At 47.5% G+C, this 18,667-nt stretch overlaps 1 protein-coding gene and 1 long non-coding RNA gene across 3 annotated transcripts in view; one reads left to right on the plus strand and one right to left on the minus strand.

Moving 5' to 3' along the window:
• Positions 1-8,064, minus strand: part of LOC132402558 (E3 ubiquitin-protein ligase TRIM65-like) — a 33,706-nt gene extending 25,642 nt beyond the window's left edge. Inside the window, exons 1-4 of one of the 2 annotated variants that reach the window (XM_059985430.1) lie at positions 7,776-8,064; positions 6,321-6,612; positions 5,245-5,340; positions 80-310 (exon numbers count right to left, since the gene is read on the minus strand). In XM_059985430.1, coding sequence (XP_059841413.1) covers positions 80-310; positions 5,245-5,340; positions 6,321-6,434 — 441 coding nt within the window. In that variant the 5' untranslated portion in view covers positions 6,435-6,612; positions 7,776-8,064. Of the gene's footprint in view, positions 1-79; positions 311-5,244; positions 5,341-6,320; positions 7,531-7,775 lie in introns of those variants that run through there. The other variant, XM_059985429.1, reaches the window with a different exon arrangement.
• The window catches only part of LOC132402561 (uncharacterized), a 68,689-nt gene continuing 57,666 nt past the window's right edge, over positions 7,645-18,667 (plus strand). Inside the window, exon 1 of the long non-coding RNA XR_009514949.1 lies at positions 7,645-7,710. This is a non-coding gene — a long non-coding RNA (uncharacterized LOC132402561). The remainder of the gene's footprint in view (positions 7,711-18,667) is intronic.

The following is an 18,667-nucleotide window of genomic DNA, read 5'->3' on the forward strand; positions in this document are numbered from 1 at the left end:
GCGCTGGGGGGTAGTGAGAGGTGTGGGCGAGGAGGGGGAGCGAGGGGAGGCTGAGGGAAAAGGGGAAGAGGGTCCATACCTGGAGCAGTGTGACTGTGTCCTGGCTGAGCATTTGGAGCAGCTCCTTCTGTCGCTCCTCCAGTTGGAGCTTCCGCCTCTCCAGCCGAGCAGCCTCCTCGATGGCTTCACGCTGCAGACGTTCGGCTGCACCCCCTAGCAAACTCTCCAGCTGCCCCTGCACCGCCTGCGTGGCCACCAACAGCCCCTCCAGCGCCTGTCTCAAACCCGCACTTCGCTCGCTCACATCGTCCTGGGGAGAGAGAGAAAGTAACATGGCCACCACTGGGGGGAAATCCCTTCTGCCCATCCAGTCTGTGTTGTGTGCCTCCTCGTCACCCATCGTGGAGGGAGGTGTGATATTCTCTGCTGGGGGGACAGTACGGCCCATCCAGAGGGTACTGACTGAGGGCCTACCCCCCACACACACACAAATACATAGAGGTGAGGGGAAAAGGTCCCACACACCCTGCATGCCGTTGAGACATGGGAGAGACCCAGGTGAAACCCACCATCACAGACAAACCATCATATCCTCACCTTCCCCCTCCTTTCCCTGTCACTTCAGCCTCCCAAGCACATACACATTCCACCCCCTCACCCCCGCCATGACCCTCCGGACAAATAGTCAGCAAAGTGATGCTTCACGTTAGACCCCACACCACCACCATTTCGAAATACCATATGATAGAGGAGCAGAATTAGGCCATTTGGCCCATTGAGTCTGCTCCATATCATCAAGGCTGATCCATTTTTCCTCCCCAATCTCCTCCCTTCTCCTCTTATCCCTTCATTCCCTGACCAATTAAGAATCTATCAACTTGTATCTTAAATATACATAAAGACTTGACATCCACAGCAAAGTGGAGGCAACAAATTCCAGATTCACCAATCCCCTGGCTGAAGAAATTCCTCTTCATCTCCATTCAAAATGACGCTCCTCTATTCTGAGGCTGTGTCCTTTGATCTTAGACTCTCCTACCACAGGAAACATCATCTTCACATCCACTCTATCAAGGCCTTTCACCATTTGATAGGATTCGATAATGTCACCCTTCTTTCTTCTAAGTTCTAGTAAATATATGGCCCAGATCCACCAAATGCTCTTCATATGTCAAGCTGTTTAATCCTGGAATGATTTCTGTGAGCCTCCTTGGAACCCTCTCCAGTTTCAGCACATCCTTTCTAAGGTAAAGGATCCAAAACTGCTCACAATACTCCAAGTGAGGCCTCTCTGGTGTTTTATAAAGTCTCCGCATTACAACCTTGCTTTTATATTCTAGACCTCTTGAAATGAATGCTAACATTGCATTTGCCTTCCTCACCACAGATTAAACCAACAAATTAAACTTTGGGGAAACCTGCACAAGGACTCCCAAATCTCTGTGCACCTCAGTTTTTTACTATTTTCTTTCCATTAAGAAAATAGACAAACCTTTCATTTCTTCCACCAAACTGCATGATCATACAGTTCCCAACACTGTACTCCATCTGTCCCTACTTTGCCCATTCACCAAATCTGTCGAAGTCCTTCTGTAGCCTCTCTACTTCCACAAAACTACCTACCCCTCCACCTAACTTCATAACATCTGCAAACTTTGTAACAAAGCCATCTATTCTATCATCCAAAACGTTCACATATAATGCAAGAAGAATCGGTCCCGACACAGACCCTTGTGTAACACCGCTAGTCACCGGCAGCCAACCAGAAAAGTCTCCGTTTATTTCCACTCTTTGCCTCCTGTCAATCAGCCACCACTTTCAACATGCTGGGATCTTTCCTGTAATACCATGGGCTTGTCAAGCATTTTGACTGCGGCCTATTTTATCACATGCCTCCAAGTACCCCAAAACCAAACCCTTAATAATCAACTCCAATGTTTTCCCAACCACTGAGGTCAGAAAAACTGGGCCATCATTTCCTTTCTTCTGTCTCTCTCCCTTCTGGAAGAGTGAAGTGACATTTGAAATTTTCCAGTCTTCCAGAACCATTCCACAACCTAGTGATTCTTGAAAGATCATTATTAATGCCTCCACAATCTGCCTGGCCACCTCTTTCAGAACCCTGGCGTGTGGACACCATCTGGTCCAAGTGTCATATCTACCCTCAGACCTTTCCGTTTTCCATGAACCTTCTCCCTACTAATGGTAATTTCACACACCTCGTGACCCGACACATAAAACACAGTAAACCTACAGCACCATCCAGGCCTTCAGCCCACAGAGCTGTGCAGAACTTGTCCCCACCTTAGGAATTACCTAGGGTTACCCATAGCCCTCTGTCCAGGAGTCTCTTAAAAGACCCTATCATTTCCACCTCCACCACCGTGGCCAGCAGCCCATTCCACGCATTCATCACTCTGAGTAATAAACTTAACACTGACATCTCCTCTGTACCTACTTCCCAGACCTTTTCAGACATTTCAGACCTGGGAAAAAGCTTCTGACTATCCACATGATCAATGCCTCTCATCATCTTATACACCTCTATCAGGTCACCACTCATCCTGCATTGCTCCAAGGAGAAAAGGCAGAGTTCGCTCAACCTATTGTCATAAGGCATGCTCCCCAATCCAGGCAATCTCCTTATAAATCTCTGCACCCTTTCTATGGCTTCTACATCCTTCCTGTAGTGAGGTGAGCAGAACTGAGCACAGTACTCCAAATGGGATCTGACCAGGGTACTATATAGCTGTAACATTACTTCTCGGCTCCTAAATTCAATTCCACGATTGATGAAGGCCAATACACCATAAGCCTTCTTAACCAAAGTCAACCTGCGCAGCTGCTTTGAGTGTCCTATGGACTTGTACCCCAAGATCCCTCTGATCCTCCACACTACCAAGAGTCTTACCATTAATACTATATTCTGCCATCACATTTGACCTGCCAAAATGAACTACCTGACACTTATCTGGGTTGAACTCCATCTGCCACTTCTCAACCAAGCTTTATCCTCTGACAGCCCTCCACACTATCCACAACACCCCCAACCTTTGTGTCATCAGCAAACTTACTAACCCATCCCTCCACTTCCTCATCCAGGTTAATTAGAAAAATTATGAAGAGTAAGGGTCCCAGAACAGATCCCTGAGGCACACCACTGGTCACCGACCTCCATGCAAAATATGACCCGTCTACAACCACTCTTTGCCTTCTGTGGGCAAGCCAGTTCTGGATCCACAAAGCAATTTCCCCTTGGATTCCATGCCTCCTTACTTTCTCAATAAGCCTGGCATGGGGTACCTTATCAAATGCCTTGCTGAAATCCATATACACTACATCTACTGCTCTTCCTTCATCAATGCGTTTAGTAGCATCCTCAAAAACTTCAATCAGGCTCGTAAAGCAGGACCTTCCCTTGTTAAAGCCATGCTGACTATTCCTAATCATATTATACCTCTCCAAATGTTCATAAATCCTGCCCCTCAAGATCTTCTCCATCAACTTACCAATGACTGAGGTAAGACTCACTGTTCTATAGTTCAAACACAAGGAAATCTGCAGATGCTGAAAATTCAAACAACACACACAAAATGCTATTTTGTGTGTGTTGTCTGGTCTATAGTTTCCTGGGCTATCTCTGCTCTCTTTCTTGAATAAAGAAACAACATCCGCAACCCTCCAATCCTCCGGAACCTCTCCCGTCCCCATTGATGATTCAAAGATCATCGCCAGATGCTCAGCAATCTCCTCCCTCACCTCCCACGGTAGCCTGAGGTACATCCTGTCTGGTACCGGTGACTTATCCAATTTGATGCTTTCCAAAAGCTCCAGCACATCCTCTTTTTTAATATCTACATGCTCATGCTTTTCAGTCTGCTGTAAGTCATCACTACAATCACCAAGATCCTTTTCCATAGAGAATACTGAAGTATTCATTAAGTACCTCTACTGTTTCCTCCGGTTCCATACGCACTTCCCCACTGTCACACTTGATAGGTCCTATTCTTTCACGTCTTATCCTCCTTCTCTTCACAAACTTGTAAAATGCCTTGGGATTTTCCTTAATCCTGTCTGCCATGGCCTTCTCATGGCCCCTTCTGGCTCTCCTAATTTCCTTCTTAAGCTCCTTCCTAGTAGCCTTATAATCTTCTAGATCTCTAACATTAGCTAGCTGTCCGAACCTTTTATAAGCTTTTCTTTTCTTCTTGACTAGATTTATTACAGCCTTTGTACACCACGGTTCCTGTACCCTACCATAACTTCCCTGTCTCATTGGAACATACCTATGCAGATCTCCACACAAATATCCCCTGGACATTTGCCACTTTTTTCCCGTACTTTTCCCTGAGAACATTTCTTTCTAATTTAAGCATCCAATTTCCTGCCTGATAGCCTCATAATTCCCCTTACTCCAATGAAACGCTTTTCTAACTTGTCTATTCCTATCGCTCTCCAACGCTATTGTAAAGGGATAGAATTATGATCACTATCTCTAAAATGCTCTCCCACTGGGAGATCTGACAGCTGACCAGGTTCATTTCCCAATACACTGTTGCATGGCACTGTTGTGGGCGAATTCAATTGCACTATGATCTCTAATTATCTGAAGCTCTCTAAAGAACCCCCACCGCAGCCACTTCCGCTTCATGGGCCAGTGATCGAGCTTCCACGGGTCCATGGGTGATCAGAGTATCGTGCATAGTTTTGGGCCTGTTATCTAGGAAGGATGAGCTGTCATTAGATGAGGTTCAAAGGAGGTTCACATAAGTGATTGCAGGGTCGAAAGGCTTGTCATATTAAGAGCGTTTGATGGATCTGGGCCTGTACTCACTGGAACTCCGAAGGAAGAGGGTGACCTCACAGGAGTCTATGGAATGCTGAAAGGCCTCAAATCGAGAGGGCATCTGGAGAGGATGGGGAGTCTAGGACTAGAGACAGCGGGACATCCATTTGGAACAGAGATGAGAAGAAATTTCTTCAGCCAGAAAGTTGTGAATCTGTGGAATTCATTGCCACAGACAACTGGGGAACCCAGGTCATTGGGTATAAATAGTTAGGGCATGAAAGGTAAGAGAAATCAGTTGAGAGAGAAATAAATAAGCAACAATGGAATAGTGAAGCTGACTTGACGGGCTGAGGGATGTAACTCTGCTAATGGGCCTTATGCTAGGTGATGATGCCAGGGTCAGGAAGGTGAGAGAGCCCCCTGCCCACCCAGTACCAGCACAGAGGGTGGCTCACCCAGATAGATTTCAGCTGCTGAGACAACTTTGACTTTGCTTCACTCGTCTCCCTTAGACTCGTCTCCACAGCATCCGCCTGCTTCTGGATTGAATCCTGAAAAATCCAAACAGACATCAGTCCTCCACACTACACAACTGAAGTACAGACATACTTGTAGTGAGAGTTAGTGGGAAGCTCGGTACAGACAGAGAGTGGGTCAGTGAGACAATGGGTACAGGCAGAGAGTGGGACAGTGACACTGGGTACAGAGAGAGTGGGACAGTGACACGGTACAGGCAGAGAGTGGGACAGTGACACTGGGTACAGAGAGAGTGGGACAGTGACATGGTACAGGCAGAGAGTGGGACAGTGACACGGTACAGACAGAGAGTGGGTCAGTGAGACAATGGGTACAGGCAGAGAGTGGGACAGTGACACTGGGTACAGAGAGAGTGGGACAGTGACACGGTACAGGCAGAGAGTGGGACAGTGACACTGGGTACAGAGAGAGTGGGACAGTGACATGGTACAGGCAGACAGTGGGACAGTGACACGGTACAGACAGAGAGTGGGTCAGTGAGACAATGGGTACAGGCAGAGAGTGGGACAGTGACACTGGGTACAGAGAGAGTGGGACAGTGACACGGTACAGGCAGAGAGTGGGACAGTGACACTGGGTACAGAGAGAGTGGGACAGTGACACGGTACAGGCAGACAGTGGGACAGTGACACGGTACAGACAGAGAGTGGGTCAGTGAGACAATGGGTACAGGCAGAGAGTGGGACAGTGACACTGGGTACAGAGAGAGTGGGACAGTGACACGGTACAGACAGAGAATGAGGTAACTCCGCGAAGACCATTACCGATCTGACGGGTGGAATGATCTAACAGTCAGTTCAAGGTCTACTCCCACAAATGTATTTTGGTGATATGATTTTGTAAGTGATGTTAGGCTGGACCGGTGCGGGGTGGGGGAGGTTTATCCTGGCCATGGAGTTGAGGAGCAGTTTTGGGGGCGGGTCGGGGTCAGCAGGTCTGGTGCGGCGGTGGGGCAAACGGGGAAGGCGGTTTCTGGTTTGGGGAAGCTGTGTACCTGAGCCTGTTCAACTGCCCACTGCAATGGCAGGATCCTGTGTTCCACGTGGTCCTGGCAGGTACAACTACCACACATCAGGCGTTGTTCAGCGCAGCAGTAGAAGGTCAGCATGTCGCCATGCGAAGGGCAGCAGGAAGCCTTGGCCCCCCGCTGCTTGACCACGTCGCAGATGTGACTGAGCGCCACGTTCCTGCAGAGCTGCGGACGAGAGGTGTAGTGCCAGCGACAGAAGGGACAGTCAGGGCTGGTATGGCGTTTCCAGAACTTCTCCAGGCAGGATAAGCAGAAACTGTGGCCACATGGGATGGTGACTGGGTCAGAAAACAGGTCCTGGCAGATGGAACAGATCAACTCTTCCTGGATGTCCATGCTGATCCCTGACCCCAGTCCTCTGATGCAAGGAACTGATCCAGACCCAGCACCTAACTGCAGTCACTGACCCGAACCCTGACTCTCCACCCCAGTCACTGACCCGGATCCTGACTCTCCACCCCAGTCACTGGCCCGAACCCTGACTCTCCACCCCAGTCACTGACCCGAACCCTGACTCTCCACCCCAGTCACTGACCCGGACCCTGACTCTCCACCCCAGTCACCAACCCGGACCCTGTCTCTCCACCCCAGTCACTAACCCGGACCCTGACTCTCCACCCCAGTCACCAACCCGGACCCTGTCTCTCCACCCCAGTCACTGACCCGGATCCTGACTCTCCACCCCAGTCACTGGCCCGAACCCTGACTCTCCACCCCAGTCACTGACCCGAACCCTGACTCTCCACCCCAGTCACTGACCCGGACCCTGACTCCTGAACACAGCCACTGACTCTCGACCCCAGTCACTGACCCGGACCCTGACTCTCGACCCCAGTCACTGACCCGGACCCTGACTCTCCACCCCAGTCACTGACTCTCGACCCCAGTCACTGACCTGGACCCTGACTCCTGAACCCAGCCACTGACTCTCGACCCCAGTCACTGACTCTCGACCCCAGTCACTGACTCTCGACCCCAGTCACTGACCCGGACCCTGACTCTCGACCCCAGTCACTGACCCGGACCCTGACTCTCAAACCCAGTCACTGACTAGACCCGGACCCTGACTCCTGAACCCAGTCACTGACTAGACCCGGACCCTGACTCCTGGACCCAGTCACTGACTAGACCCGGACCCTGACTCCTGGACCCAGTCACTGACTAGACCCGGACCCTGACTCCTGAACCCAGTCACTGACCCGGACCCTGACTCCTGGACCCAGTCACTGACCCGGACCCTGACTCTCAAACCCAGTCACTGACCCGGACCCTGACTCTCAAACCCAGTCACTGACTAGACCCGGACCCTGCTCTCCGACGCCGGATCCACGACGGGATGTGAGAAAAAGACAGAGTGAGTCAGTCCTGCCCTCAAATGGCGTTTTCTCTCTTCCCCGGAGTCCGCAAACCCCCACGTACGGTTCAGGAAAATCCCTGGTCCCTCGTTCCGCTCTCCGCTCTGCGCCCTCGGGAATCGAAAGTGAAACCGCCGCCGCTTTCGGGAGACTTGTCTTTCCGCCGCCCGGCCCTTCGCTCAACCGGGCTCCGGTTCACATCCGCGGGCTGAGCCACGGCTCCTCCCCCGCCGCGGGCCCTGATCTTCCGGCCCGGAGACGGAGGGTCGGGGGCAGGTTGTCGTTGGTTCCGGTAGTATCTGCGTTCTGGCTGCAGTCTCCTTTACCACATTGCTGCCCACTCACCTGTCTCGGGGGAGAGTTGCCCCTCCCTCTGTCAGTAGCCTCCCCGCCCTCTTCACACTTCTTCATCATAGAAACACAGAAAACATACAACACATACAGTCCCTTCGGCCCACAAAGCTGTGCTGAACATGCCCCTACCTTATAACTACCCAGACTTTACCCATAGCCCTCTCTTTTTCTAAGCTCCATGTAGCCATCCAGGAGTCTCTTAAAAAGATCCTATCGTTTCCACCTCCACCACCGTCACCGGCAGCCCATTCCATGTGCTCACCACTCTCCATAAAAAACCTTACCCCTGACATCTCATTTGTACCTACTTCCAAGCACCTTAAATCTATGCCCTTTCATGCTAGCCATTTCAACCCTGAGGAAAAGCCTCTGACTATCCACACAATCAATGCCTCTTATACACCTCCATCAGGTCACCTCTCATCCTCCGTCACTCCAAGGAGAAAAGGCCGAATTCACTCAACCTGTTTTCATAAGGCATGCTCCCCCATCCAGGCAACATCCTTGTAAATCTCCTCTGCACCCTTTCTATGGTTTCCACATCCTTCCTGTAGTGAGGCGACCAGAACTGAGCACAGTGTTTCAAGTGAGGACTGACCAGGGTCCTATATAGCTGTAACATTACCTCTCGGCTCTTAAACCCAATCCCACAATTGAGGAAGGCCAATGCACTGACCATAAGACAAAGGAGCAGAAGTCAGCCATTCAGCCCATCGAGTCTGCTCCGCCATTTCATCATGAGCTGATCCAATCTCCCCTTTAGTCCCATTCCCCCGCCTTCTCACCATAACCTTTGATGCCCTGACTACTCAGATACCTATCAATCTCTGCCTTATGACTTGGCCTCCACAGCCACCCCGGCAACAAATTCCACAGATTCACCACCCTCTGGCTAAACATTTTTTTCACATCTCTGTTCTAAATGGGCACCCTGCAATCCTCAAGTCATGTCCTCTCGTACTAGACTCCCGGACCATGGGAAACAACTTTGCCACATCCACTCTGTCCATGCCTTTCAACATTTGAAATGTTTGTATGAGGTCCCCCTCATTCTTCTAAACTCCAAAGAGTACAGTCCAAGAGCGGTCAAACATTCCTCATATGTTAACCCTCTCATTCCTGGAATCTTTGTAGTGAATCTTCTCTAAACCCTCTCCAATGTCAGCACATCCTTTCTTAAATAAGGAGCCCAAAACTGCACACAGTACTCCAAGTGAGGTCTTACCAGTGCCTTATAGAGCCTCAACATCACATCTCTGCTCCTATACTCTATTCCTCTAGAAATGAATGCCAACATTGCATTTGCCTTCTTCACCACTGACTCAACCTGGAGGTTAACCTTAAGGGTATCCTGCACGAGGACTCACAAGTCCCATTGCATCTTAGAACTTTGAATTCTCTCCCCATTTAAATAATAGTCTGCCCGTTTATTTCTTCTACCGAAGTGCATGACCGTCCACTTTCCAACATTGTAATTCATTTGCCACTTCTTTGCCCATTCCCCCAATCTATCCAAGTCTCTCTGCAGACTCTCTGTTTCCTCAGCACTACCAGCCCCTCCACCTATCTTTGTATCGTCAGCAAACTTATCCACAAAGCCATCTATTCCATAATCCAAATCACTGATACACAACGTAAAAAGAAGTGGCCCCAACACAGACCCCTGTGGAACACCACTGGTAACTGGTAGCCAACCAGAATGGGATCCCTTTATTCCCACTCTCTGTTTCCTGCCAATCAACCAACGCTCTATCCACGTATGTAACTTTCCTGTAATTCCTTGGAAACTAATAATAAAATAAGTCAAAGTCAGCATGGTTTCTGTGAAGGGAAATCAACGTAAACAGAAGCGGCCCCAACACGGACCCCCTGTGGAACACCACTGGTAACCAGCAGCCAACCAGAAAGGGTTCTCTTTATTCCCACACAAAATGCTGGTGGAACGCAGCAGGCCAGGCAGCATCTATAGGGAGAAGTGCTGTTGACGTTTTGGGCCGAGACCCTTTGTCAGGACTAACTAAAAGGAAAGATAGTAAGAGATTTGAAAGTAGGAAGGGGAGGGGAAAATGCGAAATGATAGGAGAAGACTGGAAGGGGTGGGGTGAAACTGAGAGCCAGACAGGTGATTGGCAAAAGGGATACAGAGCTGGAGAAGGGTAAGGATCATGGGACGTGATGCACCATCATTAACTCTCAGAGATGGGAGGCGAACGATAGGCTTTTATTAGTAGCAAAACGGAGCACTGCCGTCTCGGAGAGTGAGGGGGGAGCAGTGCCTCCAATTGCCTTTATACCGGGGTCTGTGGGAGGAGCCATAGGAGCAGTCAGCAGAGGGGTGTGTTCAGACAGGTATACCTAGTTTACCACAGGACGGGAGGTCTCGGGAGAAAGAAAGGGGGAGGGGAGCACCAGAGGGAGATGGAGAACAGGCAGTGATAGGCAGAGAGAGAGGAAAATAAACTAAATATGTCAGGGATGGGGTAAGAAGGGGAGGAGGGGCATTAACGGAAGTTAGAGAAGTCAATGTTCATGCCATCAGGTTGGAGACTACCCAGCCGGTATATAAGGTGTTGTTCTCCAACCTGAGTGTGGCTTCATCTTGACAGTAGAGGAGGCCATGGATAGACATATCAGAATAGGAATGTGATGTGGAATTAAAATGTGTGGCCGCTGGGAGATACTGCTTTCTTTGGCGGACAGAGCGTAGGTGTTCAGCGAAAGTCTCCCAGTCTGCGTCGGGTCTCACCAATATATAAAAGACCACACCAGGGGCACCGGATGCAGTATACCACACCAGCTGACTCACAGGTGAAGTGTCTCCTCAGCTTAAGCCCTATCAGATATAAGTTGCCACAAGTACTCTCACTAAAGGAAGATTATACCGTGACTACCCAATCATTAAAGACTAGTTCACATCCTGTTTATTCTCCATGGTGAGTTTAGCTGCCACTACCCACCATTAGAGCAACAGGTTCCTCCCCCCTACTAAAGAGATGATGCTTCTTGCTAACAAAGAAGTTTAAAATACAGTTCATTTATTTACAGTCATATACATTTAAATCCAAATAACAGTCTTTGGATTGTTTAAAATTGTTTAAAACTGGGAAGATTTCTATCTTAAGCCTTTCCAAATCACAAACCATTTCCAAAACATAAAAGCATTTCCTATAAATTAAAAAGACATACCTGCGATGCAGATGAACAAACTGTCCATCACAGATACCAAAGCGAGAGGAATAGATTCTATCTTACCCCATTTTTCTTCCACACTTCTTGATGTTCATTCCTAATAAGCCTGAACTGTTCTCTACATTTATACAGTCTTTTGCCACTTCAATTTCACACATTTATGATACTTCCTCAGATACCCTTTTTACACAAGCAGTCTAAAAGCCTTTTGGAGATACAGTTCTCAGCTGCCTACCATTAATGCTGTGAAGCTAACTTCCTTGAGTATATAAAATTTCCACTTTATTAATAGATGAATCTATTGATATGCCAAGAGTTTGTTTCCATCTGGTCTGCAAGCTTCCTTGAATTAAAGCAGCTTAGTCAGCTTGTATGTTTTTAAACAAGCTGAATTAAATAACCCATTGTGTTATTCTGCACCTCTTAGGCAGTAAGGCAGCTTCAATGACCAAAATCCTCGTTCTACAGACAGAGTGTCTGCTATATTTAGAGCTTGTTTGTAAAGCTGCTCCACAGACAGTACTTTGTTTGAAATTTAAACTTATTACTGCTTACCATTTACATTTTAAGAACTGAAGACTGGCTCCCGTTCATGACCAGAAGCAAAACAATGTTAGTTGGAAGTTTACTTACAACTGTTTAATCTTGACAAGCGACTACTGCTGTTTTTAGAAAGTCGAGCTGTGCAAAACGTGAGACCTGCTGGCCCAGGAAGCAAACACCCATCGCACCCCCTCTTGCTAAGTGAAGATTTCTAACTTGGCTTCTTCCTTTGGGTATCAGCTTTGAGCTCAACACTTCTGCCAAAACTCCTCTTGGGATCAGACTATCACTCTTCCAACCATTCCAGTAGGTTACTAGTACTGAAAAGGCTCTCATTGATCTGATGCTCAAAAAACTCATTGAATACTTTTCAAAGTAGGGGTTTCTGTGTGATTTTCTCTTGAGTATTAATTTCCTCAATCTCAGCCTTACACATTTCCCAGCCCTCAAAGGATTTTCATTATAATTTTCCATAAGCATGTGACAATGAAATATCAATATTACAAGCCCATATTGGTTCATCTTAAAAATCTACTTCCCCACAAAAAGTTCTTGCTGTTTCTTTGATGCAAGCTTGAATCACTGTCGCGTAGGGAGCGATCCTTGCGGAAAGCAGAAAGAGGTGGGGAGGGAAAGATGTGCTTGGTAGTGGGATCCCGTTGGACTCCCTTGTCCATTCATCCCCCCCCCATCCCTTCCCACCGATCTCCCTCACGGCACTTATCCTTGCAAGCGGAACAAGTGCTACACCTGCCCTTACACTTCCTCCCTCACCACCATTCAGGGCCCCAGACAGTCCTTCCCGGTGAGGCGACACTTCACCTGTGAATCGGCTGGTGTGGTGTACTGCGTCCTGTGCTCCCGGTGTGGCCTTTTATATATTGGTGAGACCTGACACAGACTGGGAGAACGTTTCACTGAACACCTACGCTCTGTCCACCAGAAAAAGCAGGATCTCCCAGTGGCCACACATTTTAATTCCACATCCCATTCCATTCTGATATGTCTATCCATGGCCTCTTCTACTGTCAAGATAAACCACACTCAGGTTGGAGAACAACACCTTATATACCGGCTGGGTAGCCTCCAACCTGATGGCATGAACATTGACTTCTCTAACTTCCGTTAATGCCCCTCCCCTTCTTACCCCATCCCTGATATATTTAGTTTTTTTTCTCTCTCTCTCTGCCCATCACTGCCTGTTCTCCATCTCCCTCTGGTGCTCCCCTCCCCTTTTCTTTCTCCCTAGGCCTCCTGTCCCATGATCCTTTCCCTTCTCCAGCTCTGTATCCCTATTGCCAATCACCTGTCTGGCTCTCAGCTTCACCCCACCCCCTCCGGTCTTCTCCTATCATTTTGCATTTTCCCCTCCCCCTCTTACTTTCAAATCTCTTACTATCTTTCCTTTCAGTTAGTCCTGATGAAGGGTCTCGGCCCAAAACATCGACAGTGCTTCTCCCTATAGATGCTGCCTGGCTTGCTGCGTTGCACCAGCAGTTTGTGTGTGTTGCTTGAATTCCCAGCATCTGCAGATTTCCTCATGTTTCCCTTTATTCCCACTTTCTGTTTCCTGCCAATCAACCAACACTCTATTCACATATGTAACTTTCCCGTAATTCCATGGGCTCTTGTTTAGCAGCCTCATGTGCGGCACCTTGTCAAAGGCCTTCTGAAAATCCAAATACACAACATCCACTATATCTCCCTTGTCTAGCCTCCTTGTAATTTCCTCAAAAAAATTGCACTAGGTTTGTCAGGCAGGATTTTCCTTTAAGGAAACCATGCTGAGTTCTGCCTATCTTGTCATATGCCTCCAGGTACTCCATAAACTCATCCTTGACAATCGACTCCAACAGCTTCCCAACCACCGATGTCAAGCTAACAGGTCTATAATTTCCTTTTTGCTTCCTTGCCCCCTTCTTAAATAGCAGAGTGACATTTGCAATCTTTCAGTCCTCCAGAATCTATCGACTTTTGAAGGATCATTGCTAATGCCTCCACAGTCTCCACTGCTACTTCCTTCAGAACACAAGGGTGCACTCCATCTGGTCCGGGAGATTTATCTACCCTTAGATTATTCAGCTTCCTGAGTACTTTCTCTGTCGTAGTTGTGACTGCGCATATTTCTCTTCCCTGACACCCTTGAATGTCCGGTATATTGCTGAAGTCTTCCTCGGTGAAGACTGATGTAAAATACTCATTCAGTTCCTCTGCCATCTCCTTATCTCCCATTACAATTTCTCCAGCATCATTTTCTATTGGTCCTATATCTACTCTCATCTGTCTTTTACTCTTTATATACTTGAAAAAGCATTTAGTATCCTCTTTGAAATTATTTGCTAGCTTCCTTTCATAGTTCATCTTTTCCCTCTTAATGACCTTCTTAGTTTCCTTTTGTAAACTTTTAAAAACTTCCCAATCTGTCTTCCCACTAATTTTTGCTTCCTTGTATGCCCTCTCCTTTGCTTTTACTTTGGCTTTGACTTCTCTTGTCAGCCACGGTTTCATCCATTTTCCATTCGAAAATTTCTTTTTTTTTGGAATATATCTACGTTGCACCTTCCTCACTTCTCACATAAACTCCAGCCACTGCTGCTCTGCCGTCCTTCCCGCTAGTGTCCCTCTCCAGTCAACCTTGGCCAGTTCCTCTCTCATGTCACTGTAATTTCCTTTACTCCACTGAAATACCGACACATCGGATTTCGGCTTCTCTTTCTCAAATTTCACAGTGAACTCAATCATGTTGTGATCACTGCCTCCTAAGGGTTCCTTCACTTCCATCTCTCTAATCACCTCTGGTTCATTACACAATACCCAATCCAGTACAGCCGATCCCCTAGTGGGCTCAACAACAAGCTGTTCTAAAAAGCCATCTCGTAGACATTCTACAAATTCTCTCTCTTGAGATCCAGTGCTGACCTGATTTTCCCAATCCACTCGCATGTTAAAATCACCCACAATTATCATAATACTGCCCTTCTGGCAAGCCTTTCCTATTTCCTGTTGTAATTTGTAGTCTACATCACTGCAGCTGTTTGGAGCCCTGTAGATAACTGCCATCAGGGTCCTTTTACCCCTGCGATTTCTTAGCTCAACCCATAAAGATTCTGTACCTTCCAATCCTATGTCAACTCTTTCTAATGATTTAATAACATTTCTTACCATTAAAGACACTCCACCCCCTCTACCTACCAGCCTATCCTCCCGATACACCGTGTATCCTTGGACGTTCAGCTCCCAGAGACATGCATCCTTTAGCCACGTCTCAGTGATGGCCACAATATCATACCCGCCAATCTGTAACTGTACATCAAGACCATCCACCATATCCCTTATGCTGTGTGCATTTAAGTATAACACCTTAAGTCCAGTATTTGGTACTTTTTGCATTGATTGCAGTGCAACTCATCCCAATGGCTGCAAATTTGCTCCATCACCTGCCTGTCCTTCCTGACATCCTTACTGCTCACTACCTTAGATCTATTTCTGTTTTCCCTCTCCTCTGCTCCATCATTCCTGTTCCCATCACCCTGCCAAATTAGTTTAAACCCTTCCTAACAGCTCTATTAAACCTACCCACCAGGATATTGGTTCCCCTGGGATTCAAGTGTAACCAGTCCTTTTTGTACAGGTCACACCCGCCCCAAAAGAGGTCCCAATGATCCAGAAATTTGAATCCCTACCCCCTGCTCCAGTCCCTCAGCCACACATTTATCCTCCCTCCTCCTCATTCCATTCCTACTCTCACTGTCACGTGGCACAGGCAGTAATCCAGTAATCTTCTTAACTGCCTTCCTAACTCCCTATATTCTTTCAGGATTTCTTCCCTTTTCCTACCGATGTCATATGTACCACAATCTCTAGCTCCTCACCCTCCCACTTCAGGATATCTTGGACATGATCAGAAACATCTTGGACCCTGGCACCAGGGAGGCAAACTACCATCCGGGTCTCCTGACCGTGTCCACAGAATCGCCTATCTGACCCCTTAACTATCTTGTCCCCTATCACTGCTGCCTTCCTCTTCCTTTCCCTACCCTTCCGAGCTACAGGGCTGGACTCTGTACCAGAGGCACTGCCACTGTTGCTTCCCCCAGGTAGGCTGTCCCCCCCAACAGTACACAAACAGGAGTACTTATTGTCAAGGGGGACAGCCACTGGGGTACTCTCTAGTACCTGAAGGCACTGTACACCTTCTTAACCACACAGTCAACCTGCACAGCAGCTTTGAGTGTCCTGTGGACTCGGACCCCAAGATCCCTCTGATCCTCCACACTGCCAAGAGTCTTACCATTAATACTGTATTCTGCCATCATATTTGACCTACCAAAATGAACCACCTCACACTTATCTGGGTTGAACTCCATCTGCCACTTTTCAGCCCAATTTTGCATCCTATCAATGTCCCACTGTAACCACTGACAGCCCTCCACACTATCCACAACACCCCCAACCTTTGTGTCTTCAGCAAATTTACTAACCCAACCCTCCACTTCCTCATCTAGGTCATGTATAAAAATCACAGAGTAGGGGTCCCAGAACAGATCCCTGAGGCACACCACTGGTCAGTGACCTCCATGCAGAATATGACTTGTCTACAACCACTCTTTGCCTTCTGTGGGCAAGCCAGTTCTGGATCCACAAAGCAATGCCCCCTTGGATCCCATGCCTCCTTACTTTCTCAATAAGCCTTGCATGGGGTTCCTTATCAAATGCCTTGCTGAAATCCATATGCACTACTACTATCGTATACAGCAATTCCATTAGACCATAAGACCACAGACATGGGAGCAGAATCAGGCCATTTGGCCCATTGAGTCTGCTCTGCCATTCAGACATGGCTGATCATTTCTTCCCCACTCCCGGCCTTGTCCTCGTAACCTTTAATGCCATGTCCAATCAAGACCCTATCAAGCTCTACCTTAAATACACCTAACGACCTGGCTTCCACAGCTGCCTGTGGTAATTAATTCATCAAGTTCACCCTCCCAATGGCGAAAGCGATTTCTCCACATCTCTCTTTTAAATGAACAGCCCTCTATCCTGAGGTAGCGCCCTCTTCTCTCTCCACTATATTCCATCTGCCACTGTTTTGCTCATTCTTCCAATTTGTCCAAGCCCCGTTGCAATCCCATTACTTCCTCAGTACTACCTACTCCTCCATCTATCTTCATATCATCTGCATCTAATGCCAGCAATTCCATCCTCTAAATCATTGACAAACTGTGAAAAGTAGCAGTCCCAATATGACCCCTGAGGAACACCACTAGTCACTGGCAGCCGACCAGAAAAGGCCCCTTTTATTCCCACTCACGGCCTCCTGCCTGTCAGCCATTCCTCTATCCAACCCAGTATCTTTCCTGTAATGCCATAGGATTTTATCTTGTTAAGCAGCCTCACGTGTCACCTTATCAAACACCTTCTGAAAATCCAGGTAAGTGATGTGCATTGCCTCTCCTTTGTCCACCCTGCTTGTCACTTTCTCAAAGGACTGTAACAGACTTGTCAGGTGTTACATACCCCGTGAGTATCTTGTGACTGTCTTATGAGCATGATGTAATGGTCTTGTGATGGTGGGGTGATGTAATTTCCTGCCAGTGTGAGGTCACGTGATGTAATTTTCCTGCCAGTGAGAGGTCATGTGATGGCCTGTTTCAACAGGTATATAAGGGGAAAGCCTTGCTGCGACGCAGGTCAGTTTGTAGTTTAATTCGTCAGTGACTCCGTTATGCTGCGTATTCATCTCATGGCGCAGTTTTGTTTTAAAGTGGAGTTTTACTTTCTGCCTTAAGTCTCAAAGGTTGTTGCGGGCAGTTTCACCACAATGCTGCCAGTTTAGTCCAGTGGGACAGTGAAGAATTTATTGACGTGTGGAGACCTGAAAGATCAAGTAAAGTTGGTGTCGTCATCGGTAATACAGGATCGACCTTATGGAATCCTCATTCAGAGGGTAGTGGCCTGCATCCAAGATAGCTCCTGCATTGTGAAAGCAGAAGGAACTGGACGCAGCCGTATTCACCAATGCCTTTAAGCCATTTTATTTCCTTCATCATAAATCCTTCAGGCAAGGCATATTTTGGCAGGGGTCAGCAGTAAAGTCACATCGTTGAGGAATTTGTTACTTCAGGAAAGTCTCTCTTAATTGACTGTGTACATCATTTGGACTTTTGCATTTACCACTTTTAAGAACCGTGTTCACATTTATCACTTTGAGAACTGTTCGAGTTGCTGTATAGCCGTCAACTTCCGGTTAAGCTACTCGTTTGTTTACTTTTGGTTTTTTATCGAGCAGTGTTTAATAAATGTTTTATTTGCTTATAAAAAACCTGTCTCAATTCTATATTCATTGTTGCCGTATCATAACACAGTCAAGATTTCCCTTTACAGAAACCATGCTGACTTTGACTTATTTTATCATCAGTTTCCAAGTACCTCGAAATCTCATCCTTAATAATACACTGCAACACTTTCCCAACCACTGAGGTTAGACTAACTGGCCTATAATTTCCTTTCTTTTGCTTTCCTCCCTTCTTAAAAAGTGGAGTGACATTTGCAATCTTCCAGTCCTCCGGAACCATGCCAGGATTAAGTGATTCTTGAAAGATCATGGCCAATGCATCTGTTATCTCTTCTGCAACCTCTCTCAGGTCTCTGGTCCAACTGGTCCAGGTGACTTGTCCACTATAAGACCTATGTGTTTGCCTAGCACTTTTTCCTTTGTAATAGCAATGGCACTCACTTCTGCTCCCTGACACACATGGCTCCCTGGCACACTGATTGTGTCTTCTACAGTAAAGACTGAAGCAAAGTACTCATTACATTCATCTGCTATTTCTTTGTCCCCCATTCCTACCTCACCAGCATCATTTT

The sequence above is a fragment of the Hypanus sabinus genome, chromosome 12, assembly GCF_030144855.1.
Source record: "Hypanus sabinus isolate sHypSab1 chromosome 12, sHypSab1.hap1, whole genome shotgun sequence".
NCBI classification, from domain to species: domain Eukaryota; kingdom Metazoa; phylum Chordata; class Chondrichthyes; order Myliobatiformes; family Dasyatidae; genus Hypanus; species Hypanus sabinus.